The sequence below is a fragment of the Cryptomeria japonica genome, chromosome 3 (assembly GCF_030272615.1).
Source record: "Cryptomeria japonica chromosome 3, Sugi_1.0, whole genome shotgun sequence".
NCBI lineage: Eukaryota > Viridiplantae > Streptophyta > Pinopsida > Cupressales > Cupressaceae > Cryptomeria > Cryptomeria japonica.
The window spans coordinates 377,466,780-377,489,324 of NC_081407.1; the positions used below are offsets into that span (position 1 = coordinate 377,466,780).

General features: G+C 34.2%; 1 protein-coding gene across 1 annotated transcript; it reads right to left on the bottom strand.

Annotated features, from left to right (window-relative positions):
- Positions 1-1,146: 1,146 nt before the first annotated feature.
- Positions 1,147-1,542, bottom strand: LOC131080060 (probable CoA ligase CCL9). Its single transcript, XM_058018155.2, has one exon. The coding sequence runs from the start codon at positions 1,540-1,542 to the stop codon at positions 1,147-1,149; it is 396 nt and encodes a 131-aa protein (XP_057874138.2).
- Between the last annotated feature and the right edge of the window lie 21,003 nt (positions 1,543-22,545).

Here is a 22,545-nt window from a genome sequence, read left to right on the forward strand (position 1 = left end):
TATACACTTGTGATAACATCATCATTATTCATTCATCAATTTGGCAACTTAATTTAACTCTATCATCTCCATTCAAAAATGTCTTATGGTGTGCCATATGTTTGTCAACAAGTGTAACTCTTTCTTAAAATTATCTCTATGTCATAGATGTTTACATTTTTTACATGGGAGGCGTAACTTCCAATGTAGAATGTTTGATCCCTTTCTCTTAGATTAGTGATTTTGGAGTAGACTTAAGTTCAACAATAAAAACATCAAGATTAGTTTCAACATGATTTGGAACCAAAATAAACCATCTAAAATTGCCTAAATTTTACTTTTTTGTGTTCTTAACATTAGAATGCAAGGTTGAGTCACATTTTTTTACATAAAATTATATAGATATAATCTATTCCATGATGGAAAATAAATATAAATTAAAATGAGATTAGATCAATATAACTAAAAATATTTAAGACTAATATATTCTATAGATTTTGTAAGCTTATACATAAAATACATCAAAATTGTGTATCTTTAAAAAAATTCAAATTAAATCAAATGGTATATTTTAAAGGAAGACCCACATTAAATTAAAGGTAAAAATTGTCAGTTTACATCGAGCAGAGAAATAACATAAAACAATGAAAGAAAAACAAAATTAAAGAATGAGACATGAGACACGATTTACAGTGGTTCAACAAATGCCTGCGTCCACTCTCAAGCAGGGAAATCATCTATTAACCAATATCCAAATCATCTAGTACATAGACTGCACACATATTTATACATTCATATTCAAGTATGAATAGAAGAGTTGAGGGAGCCAAAAGGTCATGTGTCTGTTGGGCTTCACATCCCAACAATCTCCCTCGTGAAGACCAACCGACACAGTCATGCACCATGACAACCCCTGCTCTCCGTTTTGATCCTTACGGAACCAGACCCATGGAAGATTTTAACTTTTCCAGACTCTGTTCCAGCACAACTTGAATGAGTCTTCTCCAAACCAAACCTGAAACAAAAACCTCATCTCTTATTACTTGATGGACTCCTGCTCCTATGCTCACCCTTAACATAAAATCTAAAATCTATAATCTTCGTTGTTTTTATCCTCCTGCAAGTTGAAGCACTCTTGATTCACCAAATTCTTTTTATAGTTCACAATTATATGATCTTCATTAATAAAACCATCATGTTTTCTTGAAGAACCATAGTGACATTCATCTCTTCGTCGTATTGTTCATCGAGAATTCCAAAAGCCATGGCTTGGACAACCGCCAAGAGAGATAACAACACTGCATCTACCTCCGATGGTGATATTTTCTCCCCTCCTATGTGAATGGACTCCTTGATTCTACCGATCAAGAAAAGATAACCGTCCTTGTCAAGATAACCGATATTGCTGGTGTGGAACCATCCTAATGGGAAAGTTGTTTTATTGGCTTCTGAATTATTCTGATATTCCTTGATAACAGTCAAACCACATATGCAAACCTTGCCACTGGTAGTTTCTGGCCCCAAGCTCCCCTCTAAAGGACTACGCTCGCCAATCAGAATCATCGCCTAGACAGCGGTACCAACAGACAACAGAACTGTCACATCCTTATCATTATTGTCGGACGAAACAGTTGGAGCACCGAAACAATCAAAATGTGTTACATTGAAATCTATTACTTTCTGGAAATCCATATCATCATCATCATCGTCATCATTTGAATACCAATCAAAATGGCCAACCAACTGTAATGTTTCGATTAAATGCAAACAGGCGTTACGCAAGCATCCTTCTACTATCTCTTGCACACTAATTTGAGCCAGAATCAGACACTTGTCCTTTGCATAGTGCTCTATCAGTCTCAGATCCGACAACAACAACCTCTTCAACCCATGAACAGAACTAAAAACCTTCAGAATAGCTGTTGGAGGACCAACTGCTATGTCAAGCAATACCTTCTTGTCATTTGTTTGTATGCAATCCAAAATACGTTGCCCGGATTCCTTAATCCCGTAAAAAATAGCTATTTTTTGGTCACCAACATGCTCTGCTACAAACCCACCAAATTCTACAAAATTACCAACTTCTTCAACAAATCCGATATTAAAACATGGGCAAAACACATCATCACCTTTTGATTGGTGGTCCTCACAAGCTTTGGCGAACACAAAAGGGGCTTCTGCAAATATCATGCACACATCTTCGTCTGCCTTCATAATCTTCTGGATGCAAGCTAGGGGCAAATGATGTTTCTTAAAATCACTCGATTCTGTGACCTCCTATGTCCTCACATAAAAGGGTTCATGGATCCGCTCCTTGCAGTGCAAAGTCGCCCGAAATCTGCCATGGCCATCAAAGACCCCTAAGCAATGTAGACTCCATCGACTTCAGCCACGAACGATGAAACAATGCTCATGACATCCTCCGTTTCTCACCTTCTAACGCAAATTGACACCATGCCATGTTGCAGGCGTGAGACTCTGTCTTTGTCTCTTAACTCTAAGACCCACAACTGTGAAGAACCGACAGATCTGGCCGCCTTTTCTGTCATCGTATTTTCTTCCCTTTCGTCTTCCATATACAAAAAAATGGTTCGTTGGCTCTAGTTTAATGACGTCTTTCAAACTATGTTCCAGATTTTATCTATCACCACAGGCAACACAGCATTCCATGCCTTGCACTCCTCCAGCAGCATCACCTCCACACTATACTCTGGCTTCCCATCAAAACAAGGGAGCTCCTTAATGTCCTTGTGTTTCACAGTGACCTCATCCTTCAACTGGGAGTCAAGCATTGCTTCCATGATCTAATGTTCCTTCACAATGTTTATGTCTTTCACAGTGACAGCCACGGCCACATTTAGCACTTTTGTTTCTACGACTTCCAAGGGCACTTCAGGAGCAGGGGGAATCTCCATCTCGACATTACTCTCAACTGTTGATTCAAGTTGCTTCTTCACGCAACTCTTCTCAACCTCGGGCTCCTCATCATCCACGTTGACACTATCATCCACATCCATCCAATCAAGTTGATGAACCATATCTCCCTTCTCTTCATGTGACGCCTGAAACCGCTTAGAGCAATGCCCACTGTCCTCGACTCTCGTTAATGGCCGCTTCTGCTTCAAACCAGAAAACCTTGTTTTGTCCTACACTTCATCATCCAAATCCATAGACTCATATTCTTCTATGAAAATGTCTGTGCAAAGGTTGTCTTCATCATCATGGGAGTGCCTCTTTATTTTTTCAAAGGTTGTCTTCATCATCATGGGAGTGCCTCTTTATTTTTTCCAAGGCCATGCCATCTGCAGAGCTCTCTAAAGTCGCAATTACTCCCAGGCTTCCTTGCCCTGCTACCTCACTCCAATCTGCAACCTCCTCATCTCGAGAGGCAAAATCAACCACAGATTCAACTTGGGTTTCCGATGGCAAACACTCTTTCTCCCAAAATCTTTTGAGCTCCTCTTTTTCAACATCGGCTTCTTTCCTAGCATCTTTCTGCCAACAAATTCCAATCGAGGCATCATGGGGTTCAACCTTCACCACACGAATACCAACAACTGCCCGTCCACTAACAGTTTGCCCAATAAGTGCCAAAGCTGGTTCAAGAGAGAAGCAAATAAGAATCCCAACATCCTTCTCTTTCGTTGGATTCTCCTCTTCAACTAAGTTCCCCTCTTTCTTCCAGCCATCCCACCAATGTACACAATGCTTGAAACACAGTCATATCATAGAAGTTATGAATTTTACCTTTTTCTTGCTCCTCCATCTCTGCTCAAGCCAACCTAGGCTCTGATACCAATTGTTAGTTTAAATCGAGCAAAGAAATAACATAAAACAATGAAAGAAAAATGGGAATAAAGAATGCGACACGAGACACGATTTACAATGGTTTGACAAATACCTATGTCCACTCTCAAGTAGGGAAATCATCTATTAACCAATATCCAAATCATCTAATACATAGACTACACACATATTTATACATTCATATTCAAGCATGAATCGAAGAGTTGAGGGAGCCAAAAGGTCATGTGACTGTTGGGCTTCACATCCCAACAAAAATTAAGGTATAGTACTGAGATTCTCCAATTAGAGGATGACTAACCTTTCATAAATAGTGCTACGATTTATCTTTCATCATAACAAAATTTAAAAAGATGGATTATTGACAAATTATTTTCATTTAAACACCCAAATTAATTGTGTGATTGATCAAAAGACCTTATTTGAATAATAATTAATAATTAAGGCACCAAGCTAAGGCTTGAAACAAGCAGTCCAATTTAAGTACTATATAATCCAGCAATAAAATGAAAGGTTAACATAAAATAAATATAATAAATTACTCTATATATTATAGATTCGAACTTGGCATATATCTTTGTAATTGAGACTGTTACAGTGATACGAACTTTGGCACATGTTTTTGTGTCTGACAAAATAGAAGGCACTTAAAACTGTTGCATTAATTAAGCCTAAATTAAAAGATAATTAAAATGTCCAAACGACTGGCTGACAACAGCCACAGTTTAAAACATTTGACCTACGACCTGGCTTGTTCAACAATACGTTTGAACTCTACTGCCAGATACAAACTGGAGTACAACTCAGTTGTCTGTAATAAATTTGGGGCAATTGTTTTTTCTTGGAGTTATAAATTGATAATATATATGAAGACCTCATTTTCAATATAGACATTCATCAATATCAATAAGAATTAAAATATTATAATTTAATTGTCATCATTTGTAAGTTCATATATAAGAAATGTTATCTTGAATATAAACATTCAGCAATAACAATTTTAGAAACAAAAATCATAATACCAAAATTTAATCATCCCACTATACCATTCAAAATATGTTACCATAATTTAACCATCACACTATACCATCAAAAACAACAACAACAATGATTACACTGCATCGCTTTCACATTCTATCCTACTTCCTTCTCATTGATTACAAGTGCCCGCATAATAGTGTTGTCCCACCTTGTCATTTTTGTATTTATCCTGCTAATCACAGTTGCATATATATTGTTGGAATCCTCAACGTCATAAGCTCTCCTCCATGTCTGTTTGTCTCCCCAATTTCGGTTCCTGGATTCTTCTTCATATAATATATCATGTAATTAACATCTGCTGTTGTTCTATGTGGATCTCATAGTTTTGGCAGTTTAAGTAGAGTGATGCAAATGTTAAAAGTTTGAATTTTTATGAAAAGGTTTTATTTTAAAATTATGTTTATTTATACAATTTTAAGAAATATGGATGTATTTGATTATATTTCAATATAAGATTGCGAAAATGAAATATAAAACATATATGTAATCTTAAAAATAGAAACAACCACAATACAACAAAAATGTAACTCATTTCTATAAATTACAAATCATACTTTATATTTAGCTCACTTGTATGTTTTCCTATTTGTTTTTAATCTTTGTCATGAATGTAAAATTAATCGAATAAAAAAAGTTGACCAAAACAAACTTGACTGTATTACAATAATATAAAAGCAAGACCTTAAATGACATTAAAAAAATATTATCATCAGGCTTTCTCTCTCACTGTTTTCAGTTGATTACTATGAAAGAAAGCTTGAATCTTTGAGGACCAGAATGCCTCCAATTTTAAGATCCATTCAGGCATTACTGCAATAGTTCAGCCTCCAGATTCCTGCACAGATATGGTGGAAAAATAATGAAAGAGAATCAAAAGGGCACGTTTTATATGAGGCCTGCAGTGAAATATATTATTTACATGTATTTGACTTTAGGGAAAGATATAAAGAAAAAAATGTGATTGATATAAGGGAAGTTTATATTTTTAAGTTTGTAGGAAGGGGATTTTAGTTTTGAAATTTTCAAACAGTAAGAGGAGAGGAGAGAGAAGGAAAGATTATAAATATATTTATTTGTAACCAATCAATCTTTGTATGAAAGGAAGAACAATTCTATTATAATATCATGTAAATTGTAGAAGTTTAAAAAAAAATTATGAAAAGATTATGTATTAAAATTAAATTTATTTATATAATAAGATACTTATAAGATATGCATATATTTGATTATGTTTAAAAGTTAGATTGTGAAAGTTAAATATAAAACAAACAACAGACATGCAACCTTAAAACTAAAAACAATTATAATGGAACAAAAATATGACTCCACATAGGATACAACCATCAAATTACAAATCCAACAAATTAAAAAAATCATAAAACAATAATATATAAATAATTTATTAGATAACTCACTTATTATATTATAAAAATTGAATGACTAATATGAATTGCTTCTTCTTGCTTATTTAACACTACACCAACCAAATGAATTTGTTGAGGAAAAAATATATTTTTAAGAGAACTATTTTACAAATCATTAACTTTAAAAAAAAATAAAAATCTAACTTTAATTCATATGCTTGATATTGAGTTTTTCATTAATTTGATTGTAGTCTGTACAGGGGTTTAATCCTCCTCTTTAGATTGGTTGTATCTAAAAGATACTTTAAGAATTGAAAGATATTCGCTCTTGAAAAATAACAATAAGATATATGTTCTAGATATTTCCCCTCAAATTAAGACTTTGAGTTCATAATGTGAACGTTTTGATTAATAAAAGAGAGATGGGCATGTCCATTATATAATAGCAAAGCGACACCAAAAGCGGATGAGGGATGCACAACTCACAAAAGACCCCCCACCAAAACACAACAAAAACCTAGGATGGCAAACAAAGAACCAACAGCTAAACTAGAAAACCAACAGACAAAAAAGAACCAAGACCACCAAACAAAACAATCGCGAAGCACAAACCCAAAGTGATGGTCTACTGCATGGGGGTACCCTTGTCCTGCGAATTATGGCACAAAATAAGACCTTTATGAGAAAAAAAAAAAAGAGAGACTTTTTACTCGATCCAACCCCAAAACCAAAGGAGACCAGCGTAGAGTCGGGGGTGGCCTTGACCATCAAATTGATGGGTCAGAGCCCATGGATAGGGAATCCATGTGTGTGTGTTTTTCGCCTTTCTCCTTTCCATCTTGTCATGGATAGCCTATAGGGAGGCATTGTGCTTGCTAGCCACATCCCTACAAGCATAGTTGACCTCCTCAATTTTCTTTTTAAGGGCCTCCTAGGTTTTCTTGATCTATTCTAGCTCGTACTTACTACCCGCATTCTTGATCCTTGAGTCAATGTCAGCAATCTTTCCACCCACCATTTCCCAATGTCTCATAATGCCTGGCATTAGATCATTGGCAACTTTTTCATACTCCGTCCTCATCCAAATCTTCAACCCAAGTGTTAGCCTTGGCCTCAGCCTCGTTCGTTGCTTCCATTTAATTGATCTTCTTGATGGCCACATTCATTTGCGCAAAGAGACATTTTATCAACTCTTCTTGTCTTTGGACATCTTCATGCAGATGCTTTACACTTTTTTCCATAGCTAAAGTAGTACCCTAGAAGTTGGAGTGATCAAAGAAAGGAGGGTTTAACAAGGGAGAGCTAGGGTTTTCTCCAATTTTAGTAAGGGAGCGATCCGATCCCAAATTATCTAAGGAGTTTGAATCCTTTGAGGATTGAGATTCAGAGCCAGAATCATCAAAAACCTTGTTAACCATTTCTTGTTGCAAGTCATACTGGACAACCACATCCTGATCCTTTTTGGTGGTAGCAATGGCCTTAAATTTGGCTATTCTAGCAAGGTTTTTCCTAGTAAACATTTTAGAACCATAGAGGCATAATTTGTTCCCAATAATTAGAGGGGGTAACAATAAGGTCAACAATCATATTGGGATGATAGGTAGACCCAACCACAATAGAAGGGACTCCACTAGAGGGGGATAAATCTAGGTGGACATTATACACTCTGGATGAGACCCTGGTGGAGTGGGGGTTTACCCTTTTCAATGGCTTTACAAATAGACTAGGCAAAGAAGGCATAATCCAGAAAGGGAAATTCATTCTAACCCCATACTGGAGATTATTTAGCATGGGAAAAATATATATATGGAACCTTCTTTTCTTGTCATCCAAGGTGAAGGACTTCATTATGAGAAAAGCTGCATCCTTCCAAATTCTGGGGAGATCTTCCCTGTTGTAGACACTTCGAAGCTTGGAAACTCCTTCACCTAGTTGAAAAATTGATCAAAGTTGTTCTTGTAATTCCCTTTGGGATTTATAGGAAAGGACACACCATCAAGGGCCGGCCCTATCACCTTCACAAAAGCCTCCATCGAAACCATGAAAATAACACTACCAATATTCATGTTCCCATTGTCCCAAGCATTAACAAAATTAGAAAAGAGCTTAGGGTCATGGCCGGTCATCCCTTCAACATAATTATCTAGGTTCCCATTGATCACCTTGTCCCACAGCTCCCCGTTATTCTTTAGCTCTGAGCAACTGTCAGGTTTAGTCTGAATCAAATCATCTCCCATATTTTCAAAATAGAAATCCAGGTCAAGAAAGTGAAAAGCCTAGGGAATGTAGTGGTAGGAAGTACCATCAATAAATTTTTAATCTTGTCGACTTAACTAGAAAGGAGTGGAAAGGGTGAGAAAGGCAAGTACAAAAAGGCCAACTTTGGGATTATTCATCATTAACTAACGAGTCCTTTAAGATCATGGCACGAGCCTCCACCGAGATTTCGTGCAAGTAGAGATATTCTAAAATCATTAGCATGCATGCCCATCCCTACCAGCTTATCCGCCACACAATTGCCTTCAGATCTCACATGGCATAACCTGACATTTCCCAATAAGGAAAGGAGATCATGACACTTGGCAATAAGAGGGTTAGCTTTCTAGTTTTGTTTAGCCACCCTTTTGAGCACCATAATGGTATTGCTCAAGTTACCTTCAATAATTATACTCATGAGCCCCTTTTCCTTGGCCATGATCAGCCCATGATAAACAACCGCCACTTAAGCCATGCTTGAAGTTTGGATTCTAATATTTGCCACATAGGAAAGGATGAGGATGCCACGTGAGTCTCCAATCACTCCACCCCCTCCCGCCCAACCCGGGTTGCCCCTAGATGACTTGTCAAAATTCAACTTCAACCAGACAGTGTCGGGGGTGTTCGTAATGTGAATCTTATTTTATAAACTTTTGTTCGTATGTTCTGAGATTTTTATATATATAATTGATTATTTTGATTTTTTATGAATATTGTATTATGCTTTAATTATTATTTGTTTAAAACATTTTATCTAATATAAAGGTAAGATTTTACAATATGTAATATAAATGTTTTATAATTTTGTAAACATGAAATTTGTGCATTTATTTTAATTTCAATTTAGGTATTTTTTTTATTTTTAAAGAATGTCTTAATATAATTATAAAGCACAATGTTGTATACGTTTTGTTGTTAAGTTTGACCCTTTCCTAAATCTTTATCTATTTGCACTTACATGTATTTCTATACATTTTCCTTATTTTGATTCTATTTGAACCACTTCCTATTCTACTCATTTAAATATAGCTTACACATTTGTATATTCATTACCTAGGATTCTATATATTCTTTGTTTTAACACATTTCTATAGCATACAAGATTAATCACATATCTTATTTTGGTTCTATTTCAACCACTTCCTATTCTACTCATTTAATAGCTTACACATTTGTACATTCGTTACCTAGGATTCTATATATTATTTATTTTAACACATTTCTATAGCATACAAGATTAATCATATATGACTTAGATCTAACTTGACATTTAAAAATTCAAATCCTAATTGTTGATTCCCACCATTGTCTTTATGTTGTCAGGAGTTGAGTTAGTACTATAGTTTATTCTATTGCATTATGTCTCAAGGTATTTAAAAATATTCATTTAATCATTAAATTTATTGTCAAACAATCATAGAAAGATCATTCACATTTATAAGGATGACTTAGGATCATTTCAATTAGAAATTTTTAAAGGACTAATATTTTGTATCTAAATCACTCTCCAAATCACTTGTATGTTTGGCCATTGCTTGTCAATATTTATCACAAGTGTAAATTTAGTCCAATCAAAGATGGTTGACCTTTAAAAAATATTGATCCTTGTGATTTTATAATTGCTCCAAGACATTTTTAAATATCACTAATCCTTAAAAATCAAAATAGAACATAAATTCAATGAATCATAAAATAAAAATTTACGTTGCAATATTTTAGAACTACAAATCAAAGATTATATCAATAAATTATGATATTAATCTGAATAACAAAAAAATCAAATTTACACAAGATTTTAGACATGAAGTGTATCTAAATTATCCTTGTTTTTTATACTGAATGAACAAAATCTATAATATCTTAAATCTTTGTTATCATTAGTATTTTTATATACTAAATGTCTATCACATTAATATTTAAGTTTCCTAAAATAACAACTATTTATGTATTCCATCATTCCCAAGCTTCATTTATAGAATATAAATTAATTGTAAATGATATACTTAACTCCCTTAAATTACTAGATTATAAACTTTTCCCAAACAAAGTAACATAATAAATATATTCCACTCAATAGTTTTGTAAAAACAAAGAGTAAATGAACCTGTCCTTCTCCTTAGTTTAATTTAATTAAACATTTTATATTTTTTTAATTTTAAGTTTCTACCAGAGGGGGTAGATCCCTTTGTTATTTCATATCATGCTTAGTACATCCATCAGCGAAGGGAAATTATCCCTTTAGCTAGAACATAACATTGACCCTGGGAAGGAGAAAATAGATCACCATAAAGGCTTACATGGTTACCAAAAGTAATAATATTGTAATTCTCCAAACCTTCAAAAACTAGCTTTAGTTCCTCCCCCATTATTTTCTTTTTTTCCATGTAACCACGACATCGAAAACCCCTACAATGAAACTGCTCTTTGGATTGGCCTTAATCTTGACCAACTCACAGATAACGATGTATCTAAAATCTGGCTTCACCAATTTGTTGGCATACCTAGCAGCTTCGAACCCTGTTGCCTGGATGATATTGCAGAAAAATATCTCTAAAAGGGCCCCATCGTGAATATGGCCACCAGAAGATGAATCAGACCCAATCACCTTTTCAATGGCTGAGAGGACATATAGTCTTCCTCAATAACAAATAACCTCTGAATTTGTTCTTCAGCACTTTCTTGCAAGCAATTACACTAGATCCTAAATAGCTTTATCCCCGCCATCTTAGTATGCTATATGCAAGATGCAGACATTGCATTTTGCAATGTAATTTATAGCCTCTTTGCCAAAAGAAGGTGATCAATAAATTACACTAGCCATGTGATCACTCAGACCTTATCAGAAAACAAATATTAAAATGGATTTATTCAGATGACGCTCAAAGATATTCTCGACGTTACTAGAATTTAGATTTTGGTGCTTCTCTTTTTATTGTGTAGGTTATCTCTCCTACTCATAGTCTGATCTTGCCTCAGTCGTCTAATCATTGTCAGTCTTCCTATCTAGACGGATCCTCCTTATCTATTTTATGACGATTACCCCACACCAACTTGTGAGAAATGTGTATTTTGTGTAGAGTCCTCTTGGAAGGCCTGAAGAAGCATCACTGAAACTTACCTCGAATCAAACACCGCATCCTCAATTTTTCTATTAATACCTTCATTAGCTAAAAAATCTACCTCCCTGTTTTCTTTGCGGTAGATGTGAACTATGAATAAATCTGTAAGGAGCGTTAAACCTCTCTTTGATCATCAAGAACCATCTTGTCAATTTCCTGTTTGACAATTGATTTTTTCTAACTGCATTTACAATTAATTTTGAGTCCCCTTCTATATCCAAATGATTCATTTTTGCCTCTATACAAAGCCTTAATCCTCTCTCCAAAGCCATCATTCCAGCTTCATTATTGGAAGCCATCCCAATATAGCCATTAGCAGCAACCACCAGACTACCATTCTAGTCTCAGATTAAGCATCCATACCTAGCCTCCTTGAGGTTGCCTCTAGCGGCCCCATCAAAATTAAGCTCAAACTGACCTACTTCTCGCATATTCCATCTCGCCAAAATTCTATTTTTATTCTTAGTTTTAATGGTCCATGTAGCATTATCAAGTTGCGGCCAAATACCCTATAGTCTTGTGTCCCATGAGGAATAAGATGTGATCTTTTTAAATCTTAGTTTACCTCTCTTTGTTTCACAAATGGTTCCCTGTATCTAATTTAAAAGTGAGTCGATGGACATCTCCTATTCACTAAATACCCTGTGATTCCTTTCCTTCTAGATATCTTTCATGCAATCATGGTTGGTCCAGTCAACCATACATCACCCCATACAGAGGATACACTCCCAATCGACCATCCACACAAAAATTCATATACAGTGAATTATTTTGTGCAATAGACCAACCCAAACTATCCATCAACCAATCCCAGCATCGAGAAGCAAATTGGCACTGCAGGGGCGAATGATTGGTAGTTTCCTCATTTTCTTTATATAAGGGGCAAATACTCGATCCTTCTATGCCAATAGTTTTTAATCTCCCTTATAAGGATTTTCCCATGTAGTGCCACCTATAAGTAATCTTTGACATGAGGAAGAACCACCTTATGCCAACAAATCTTTGATGGACATTGAATGTCACACCCCTTTCATTGTAGAGTATATCCTAGGTTTACGTTGTACTCCCCATTCTTTGCAGTGCACCAAATAAATTCATCATTATCTCTGAATAAGATCATTCTCCTATTTTTTTAGTAGATTCTCCATCTTGGAGGCATCCTCTTCACTAAGATCACACATGTCAAGAAATTGTCATCCAAAGAAGGAGACACCATCCTCCAAGAATATTACATAATCTATCAGATATATGCCAAATCTATTCTCCATGCCCCCAATCCATTCTCTTTTTTCGATTGTCAATTCTCCTTTCCATGAATCCCTCCAAAAACAAAAATTTCCTCTTATTGCCAAATTTCTAGGTTAAGTGCTTTGTAATTATTTTCCTACTCTCCCATATGAACTTCCATACCTTTGAGCCTCCCATAGTATTTTCCATAGTGACTATTCTTTCCAGCACCTTTCAGTCTAGATATTTCCTCCTCATTATCCCACACCACAATTTATCAGGGCATCTATACAATTTCCATGCCAATTTGGCACCCAATGCTCTAGAAATTCATTTTTCGAAGACCAGCACCTCCATCCTCTTTTGTCATGCATATCATTTCCCAATTAATTAAGGGAATCCTTCTCTCCTCCTTAGTTCCTTCCCATAAGAATCGTGTCATGTATCCATCCAATACCGATATAGATTTTCTTTTGAGTTCAAAACATGACATCACATAGATAGGCACCACAGATAAGACTACTTTGATCATTGTGTTTCCACCCGCTTGTGATAACCATCTAATTTTCCATGCCATGGTCTTGGCTTGGCACTTATTAATAGTTTCCCCCAATGCGTGGTCCTACCACATCCCAAGAACAACTGAGCGCCCAAATATTTTGCCAAAAATGTAGAAACTTTGAAGCCAAGAATCCCAATGATGCATTTCTATAGACATTTATTTGTATTTATGAAAAAGATTTCTAATTTTACCTTGTTCATAGATTGCCCCGATGCCTCTAAATATTCTTCTAATGTAGCTTTATGACTTTGGCTTCTACAATAGTGGCCTCTCTAGACAACAGCGTATCATTAGCAAATTGAATGTATGTGTAATCAGGTTCAAATCATTTGAAATTGATATACCCCTCCAATCCCCCAACAACATCCTCTACCTAATACTTTTGATAAGTGCCTCCACCATGAGCACAAAAAGGAATGGAGAAATCAAATTGCCTTGTCTGATTTCATTAGTTGCTTGGAAGAAACCATTCATGGATCCATTATCGAAACCAAATTTGTTTAGGACTTGCGATGGAAACTCCCAATTCACTCGATCATTTGCTTTAACTCACATCAAGCTTAATAACCATTCCTTTAGAATTTTTTCTCATATTTGATTGAATGGTTCATTTCTAAAGTTGTAATGATGCTATATGTTATTTCCCTCCTTGAAATAAAGTCATTTTATTCCTCTATAATCAACTTATTGATACAACATTACAGTCTGTTAGCCATGGTCTTCAAAATAATTTTTTATAATGAATTGCATAATGATATCAGTCTATATTCCTCTATTCGCTCACAATAATTTTTCTTGGATATTAGAAAAATGATTGTATTATTTAGTTCTCTGACAAATCTCTTGCTTTTCTAAAAGTCTTCAACCACTTCCTGTATATCTCCCCCCATGAACTACCAACACATTTGAAACAATTTCACTATGAAGCCATCAGAATTGGGTTCCTTATTAGGTTGCATTTGAAATAATGTGTTTCACACTTCCTCTAGAGTGTATGGTGAAGTCAACATTTTATTATCCTCCTTACTCACAATATTGAGAATTATGCTTAAAAGATTATCCGTTTGATCTACATCGCTCTGGATGCTAGTGCCAAAAAAATTATGAAAATAGTCCACCACAATCAATCCAATATCATCTACATCATAACACCAAGTCTCGTCCTCCCTCTCAACACCATCAATTTTGTTAAGAGTGTTTTTTTCCTTCACATATGTGTGATTTTTTTTTGTGTTCGCATCTCCTTCTGCAATCCAAATTTCTCTCGCCTTATATCTCTAGTAAATTTCTTCTTTTTCAAGCAGGTCTGCAAGCTTAGTTTTCAACTCCTTTTCTTTTATATATTCTACTTCAGTCATTCTAGTTTGGATATTTTTTTAATTTAAAATATTTAACTCTTCCTCTATATCAATTTTCTCTACAATTTTTTTTTTTGAAACTCTCCCTATTCCAAATTTTAACCTTTTCTTTAATATATTGCAATATTTTCACTAAGCGAAAGCTAGGTGTACCTTTAATAAAGTTTCATTCTCTCCATCAATATTCCAATTTGTCAATGAGAATATAATATTTCCACCATATTCTCTCAAACTTGAAATAGCCTCTCAGAGGTTTTTTCGCAATTGCCCATCTCCAACTGGATAGGAAAATGATCTGGAATTATGATTAGAAGGATCAATGAGGAAAATGTCATATTGCTATATATCCATTCGCTTCCTAGAAGAAAGTGATGCAGTCTTTCTGATATATTGGTGAAGCCAATTCTTCTGTTGGTCCAAGTGTATAGACCATTCTTTGGAATTACATCAAAAAGTCTATTCTCCTCTACAAATTGCTTGAAATCGCTCATTATTCTATTTATCTTGGTGATGCCACCACTCTTCTCCCTCAAATCAAGGATGGCATTGAAATCTCCACCAAGTATTGGATTGACTATATCTTTCATCTTCTCCTTCAAAATTTCCCATATCCTCGCTTTGTCTTCCATTTTGGTGGACCCATAAATGTTAAAAAGCGGGAACTTCATGCTTGTATTTCTACGCTTGACTTCACACATCATCCTATGGAGATCTTTCTCTAGCAAACGGATGTCAACTTTGAATGGATTCCAAATTACACCCAATCCACCTGACAGTCCTAACACCTCTTAAAAAACACCCTCCCATTTCCAACAAAATTTCAAGAAATTATCTATATTGGCTTGTTAATCTTTATTTCCTGGATAAGTACAATTTCACTTGGATTCTTCTCCAGATAGTTCCTAAGTAAGTGTCTCTTTTTAGGGACTGATAGGCCCCTGACATTCCATTTAATGATCCTCATTGATCCCCAAGGGAGGCTTTCCATCCCTTGGTCATGTTCAGGAAATCAGCCACACTTACAATTCCTTTCTCCTTTTCTTTATCTTCCTTTTTTTGCTTATTACTCCTCCTCTCTCTTCCCTTCTTCCTTCTAAGTAATATAAATTAGTCCATTGGCTAATACATCGGGGATATGTTATATCTAATTTATCTATTTCAAAAAAGTTCTCGTCTAAATCTGCCTCTTCCACTTCATTGTCTATGTTTTCCCCATCTGTATTTCTATATGTTTCAACAATTAGCGGACCATAATTTTGCCTCTGACTATCTTTAGCAGATGATGAAGTGTTGTGTTTTATACCACCCACTTTCTCTATCAAATTTGACTCCCCTTCACAATGATTGTCATTTATTTTCTATGCGGCTGCATCTTTCTTGTGAACAATGTTTTTCTCCTTTGGCATCCATTTTTTTGTCATCTTAGCCTTCACTCTGTAGTCCTTTTGTACATGATTTCTTTTATTGGATCATGAACAAAAATTATTTTCTTCTGGTATCTTTATTTGCTACAACCAATTGCCTTGAACACATAACCAATTTTTTTTAGTATCGGTCTAACCTCCGTGATACAAATTCTTGCATAGATGTATAAATTATTGTCTACCAATTCTACATCTATCTCCATAAGAGTTCCCAATGATCTTCCAATTTTTTCGAAGCATTCTTCTGACAAATATTTTGTTGGTAAATTATACATTCTAATCCATGTTGGTCTATGATATGGGTTTAAGTTTAGAGGACCAAAATTTGGGTACCATGGTTTTATATATAGTGGATGATCATTCATAGACTAGAGTCCATTTTGCAAGATTTTCTCCTTTTCCTCCGTACTTCCAGAGATGACAACAAAAAACCTTTTGGTAGAAATTTTATAATTGATGGCTTTTTTCCTAGTTTTCTTCCACCCATGCCCTAATTTTTTTCTGTTTGAAATTAGGCCCAATGATTTTGCGAATAATTTCCAATTCCTCAAATGATTTAGTTTCTACTTCAACTTCCTCTACTATATCAATTGTTTGATGTATACTATGCATCGAGGATGAACGTGGAGATTAGGAGTCTTCCCGATTATCCTCTTCTTGGGATTCCCTTCTATTCTCAGGGCCATTTTGATCACCAATTCCTCCCTTTACCTTACTAAGTATATCTCCCTCCCTTCCATTATGTGCCTTACCAGATCTATCATCCCTAGGTTGTTTTAATGGTCTACTTGCAGAGTGTCCTTTCATCCTTCTTAATTAAACTAATTAATTATAATAAATATAATTAATTTAGATTTAATTATAAATTATGATTTTAATATTAATTTGGTAATTGAAATATGAAATGTTAATAAAAATATTTTTATTTAATTTAATACTTATGAATATATAAAGGTTGATGAAGATTTGAATATAGTTTGTTTTGAATATTAGGAATTGTAGACCACATATCAATAATTATTTTGGAATAACAATAATTTCTAGATTCTTTGTAGGGATGAGTTTGTCAATTTGAAACTAATCAACTACAAAATTATTTTGGGTTCATATATTATAATGTGTGATCTATCTAGACTATTTTTCTTCACTTTGATTAATGTATTGCAATTTCATTTGTGCTTCACAATATCTATGGATTGGCACTATTTATAAATACCTTTGTAGAGATATTTATTTGTCACAATAGAATCCATTCTCCTAGGTCAATACTAAAAAATATGCACAAATTATAAGTAATAACAATCTTCAATAATGTGGGTCGGGTGGGTGGGGGGTGGCATCATTAGGGATATAAAGGGAATTATTGTGTTGGTCTATGTGGCAAATTTTGGAATCTAGACCCCAAGATTAGTTGAAGTGGTGGGGCCTTCTATGACATATCTCTTACTAACTACAAAGGATTGCAAAAGATCATCATTGAAGAGGACTCCAAAAATGTAATCATGATTCTTTATGGTGAAGCATCCCCAGATTGGCCTGTGAAAGAACTCATGGTTGAATTCTAGCACATTCTTTCAACAATTGGACAAGTTTGACTCACCTGCACCCTTAAGGAGGGGAATGAATCTGTTGATAGGTTGGCCAATCAAGGTCTGTACACTAGTTTTATTAAACTGTGGACTACCTTGCATGAGCTACCAAGTGATGTTCATGTTACAATCTAGGATGACATAAGCACAAATGTGGTGCAAAGATCTAAGGACTTCCATTTTAATTATGGCATTTTCCTTCATTTTTTATAATCATTACACGACAGGGAGATTGCCTTTTATATTTGTGAAAAGGGCTACCTTTTCATAAACCATTGTTTTTTGTCATTTTTCCTATTTTATCTTTGTCTTACCCTTTCCTTGTCATACCATAGGGAGAGATCTTATACAGACTAAGCTGGATAATTGTGACAATTTTAAAAAGGATGAAGTTATTTGGTTTGTGATTAAAAGGATAAATATTTTCACCTTTGTTGAGGATATGAAAGGCTTTAATACCTCTCTCTTTGAACAATTATCTCACTTCTTCGATGAGGGAAAGGTCTACATGGGAGATGTGTCCTTCACCAACTTTATGGAACTCATAGTGGCTACTGTTGGGCTCTTAGTGGAGAGTGTGGCTTTCCCTAAAAAATCTCTCATTTGCAGATTGGATTTAATAGAAAGGACCTCCCAAGAGAATAGGAGGTTGCGCTAATCCTAATGAAATACATCACCCCAGATGGAAAGTATGAAATATTGTACTACCAACTGTTTCTTATACTAAATCATTTTAGACACGGTGTAAAATAAATTTTTCCTTCTAGATGTTTTCATCCCTGACTCAATCTGTTGTTATGATCAAGTCTAAGGAAGTGCTTCACCTTCACTACGGGTTAATCCCCACGCTTTATAATTTCTAGTCGGTTATGTCCCCTTCCAACAACCCTAGTATAAACTTTATTGGCCCCTTTTCGAATTCTACCCTAGTCATGGAGTTGTCTAATAGCCTAGAGAATAATTGTAAAGGTGCCTCCAACTCTACTATAGTCACTCCCCTATCTAAAAAAATGGAAACCTAGGTCAATCTTTAGTGTATTGTTAAGATGAATAATATTGAAACCCAAACCCAATTGTAGAAATAGAATTGTCAAAGGACCGGTCATTGAGGAGGTTATCTCTGAGGACTCCTCTTCCTCCTAGACTATAGGCTCATAATGGACCCCTAATAATTATATCCCTAATGCTACTATGATAGCCCCTAACCCTTGTATGCCACTTATGGATTCACGTCCTCCCTCCCCTATTTCGTCCCCTAGTGCTTGGGAGTTACTAGAGATAGTGGACAAATTTAATGAAATCTTTCATTGGTTCCTATCCCAACTCCACATTGCTAAGAGGAAAATTAATAGACTGGAGGCTTTGGCTGAGGTGGAGGCTAGGACTACTGACTAGTTGGTAGAGGACAAATATGATAGAGGTTGGATGGCAATGAAGAAGAAAGAAAAGAAATGGATAGGGATATCTTTGACATCTAGAGGACAACCAAAAAATTTTGAAAAGAAAATTGTAAGAAATTGTAGTGTATAATAGGGAAATAGAGTCCAAAAATTTATCTTTTATATAGGTTATCTAGGAAGAGATTGAACAAAGACATGCTAAGAGGAAGAGGTCCATGGAGATTGTGGCTAGTACTACTTTGGAGCCAATTAGTACCATGTCATCAAGGTGAAAGTTGAATCCCATAATATTGCTCCTGGCAAGAGCATGGTAAAAGACTATCTTTTCTTGAAAAAGCTAAGAAGATCATACAAGACTGGCAAGCTATTAAACCCCTAGATTGTGGACCATTGGTTGGCATCTTCTATGGGTGGTGTTTTTTGGTGTTGTTTGTGTTTGGTCTTGGTTCTATTTGCATCTAGTTTTAGTTTATGTTATTCGATGGTTTTGGATTTTTGTTGTGTTTGTTGGTCCTAATGTTGGGTGTTCTCGCTCCTTGTGACAACCCTTTATTTTGATGTCTAACTACTATGTAAGGCCCTCTATCAGAATAATCTTCAGTAATGCATGCATATAAATTTGTGAAAAACTAGATTCCCTTTAATGCACCAATCTGATTTTACACATGTCACTGATAGTTAAATAATGCTTGATGATTAGGACATGAATATAATGGATGTCTTTAAATATAAAGACATGATGTCTCATTAATTTTTTTGTTTATTTATCTTTAGTTAATAAGGATAAAAGTGGGATATCAGTGCAAATTTAATTTAAGGCAAGACTACTTGGTGATAGCATTAATGAATTTGTGACTATGAACTAGTCATAAGATAGAAAAGGGGATAGATCACAAGGGATAACATGTATATAAAAATAAATGTGATTATCTATTTTCATTAAACTAGTTAATAAGACAAATGTATAAGAGTATGTGAGAATTAGAATGAAAATAAATAATAGATGCATAAGAACATGTGAAACTAATTAGATGAATAATCAAAGACAAGAGATATAAATTTACACAAAATTATTTTGTTTATAAATAAATTTATGAGTCATGTTTGTCCTACTCCAAACAATTTAGATTTATTGATGGAAAGAAAAATTATATTATGTGCAAAAGTAAAAAATCGGTTACAAACTTTGTTTACAAAAGTTTTTGAGTTTTGAAATTTCAATATATTGAATTTAAGGCAATGAATTTGTGAACAAGATTAGGTTCCTTATCAACATGTTTCTTAGGATGAGGAGGAGAAGAAATGGAAGTGAGAAAAACATTGGAATCTCACTTTGTGATAATAAAATTATATTTGTGATGTATTTTGGGACCATATGTTTTCTCCAATTGTCTTTCCATATCACTTCTTTCACATATCCATTTTGCAACTTTTGAGATATTGTTAGGAGGTCTCTTTGGTTTGTTAGCATCAATCATGTGTTGGTTTTGGGGCTGAGTAAGATGTTGAAGAAATCTAGGCCTCACATGACTAGAAACATTATTAGTATTTACTTGATTAAGTTCTTTGTTCTCCAAGGACTCATCTTTAGGAGAGAGAATCAAGGAAAGTGCTAATGATTTCATCTTCTTGCTCCAAGGTATCTTTATCAGTAAGCTAAACTTTGGGAGAAGGATTAACTATATCTATCAATGCTTCATCTCTAGGAAGAATGCCATGCATAGAAGGTAAAGTGACATTAAGGAAGGTGTTTATGATATCATCCTCTTCCTCTAGCATATCCTTAAGGGAGAGGAGCATTTTAGGAGAAAGATCAACATCATTCATCAAAACTTCATCCTTAGGAGAGAGAGAGAGTTTTAAAATAAGTTCTAATAATCTCTTATTTCACTAAAGTATTATCATAGGTACATATAATATTTATAAAACTAAACTATCAAACTACCATCTCAAGCATCCAATAAATAAGAGACGTAGTACATGAAAATCATCAAATGATAAAGAGGAAATCACAAGCTAAAACCACCCAAATCCTTAGTCAAAATCTAATGCATAAATCCTAAGGTGAGTACAAAGACTAAAATACCATATTCTATACACTTGTAATAACATTGTCATTGTTCATTTATCAATTTGGACACTTTAATTTAACTCTAATATCTACATTCAAAATGTTTTATGATGTGTCATGTGTTTGTCAACAAGTGTAACTATTTCTTACAATTCTCTGTGTGTCATAGATGTTTACATTTTTTACATGGGAGGCCTAACTTCCAATGTAGAATGTTTGATCCATTTCTCTTAGATTAGTGATTTTGGAGTAGACTTAAGGTCAACAAAAAAACATCAAGATTAGTTTCAACATGATTTGGAACCAAAATGAACTTTCTAAAATCACCTAAAATTTATTTTTTTATGCTCTTAACATTAGAATGCAAGGTTGAGTCACATTTCTTAACAACATAAAATTGTATCTACAATCCATTCCATGATGAAAAACAAGTATAAATTAAAATAAGATTATATCACTAAAACTAAAAATATTTAGGACTAATATATTCTATTGATTTTATCAACTTATACGTAAAATACATCAAAATTAAGTATCTTTAAAAAAATAAAAAATAAAATTTTAAATTTTAAAAAAAGACCCACATTAAATTAATGGTAAAAATTAAGATATAATACTAAGATTCTCTAGTTAAACAGATGATACAATGCTAAGATTTTAGAATTAGATAACGACTGATCTTTCATCATCACAAAATTTGAAGAGTTAAAGTTATTGACAAATAATATTCATTTAAACACCCAAATAAATTGTGTGATTGAAGACCTTATTAATTATTTGAATAATAATTAATAATAATTAATAATCAATAATAGTCCATTTTAAGTACCATATAATCCAGTGATAAAATGAAAGGTTAACATAAAATAAATATAATAGATTACTCTATTATAGATTCGAACTTGGCATATATCTTGGTAATTGACACTGTTACAGTGATTCGAATTCTAATGCCAGATATGTAACTAATCATAAAAAATAAATAAATAAAGACTCCGTAAGTTGGAACATGACTGGTTATATTTGGATAGATAAGCTTGACATAATAGTAAAAACTCACTAAGAATAAGGTGTCATCCACAGTCGGCCCTGGTGTTGTCCCACCTTGTCCTTTTTTGTATTTATCCTACTGAATTCCTGGATTCTTCTTCATATAATATATCATGTAATTAACATCTGCTGTTGTTCATATGTGGATCTCATTGTTTTGGTAGTTCAAGTAGAGTGATGCAAATGTTAACAGTTAGTTTGAATTTTAGTGTGAATGTTTATGAAAAGGTTGCATATTAAAATTATGTGTATTTATATAGTTTAAAGAAATATGGATGTATCTGATTATGTTTCTAAAAAA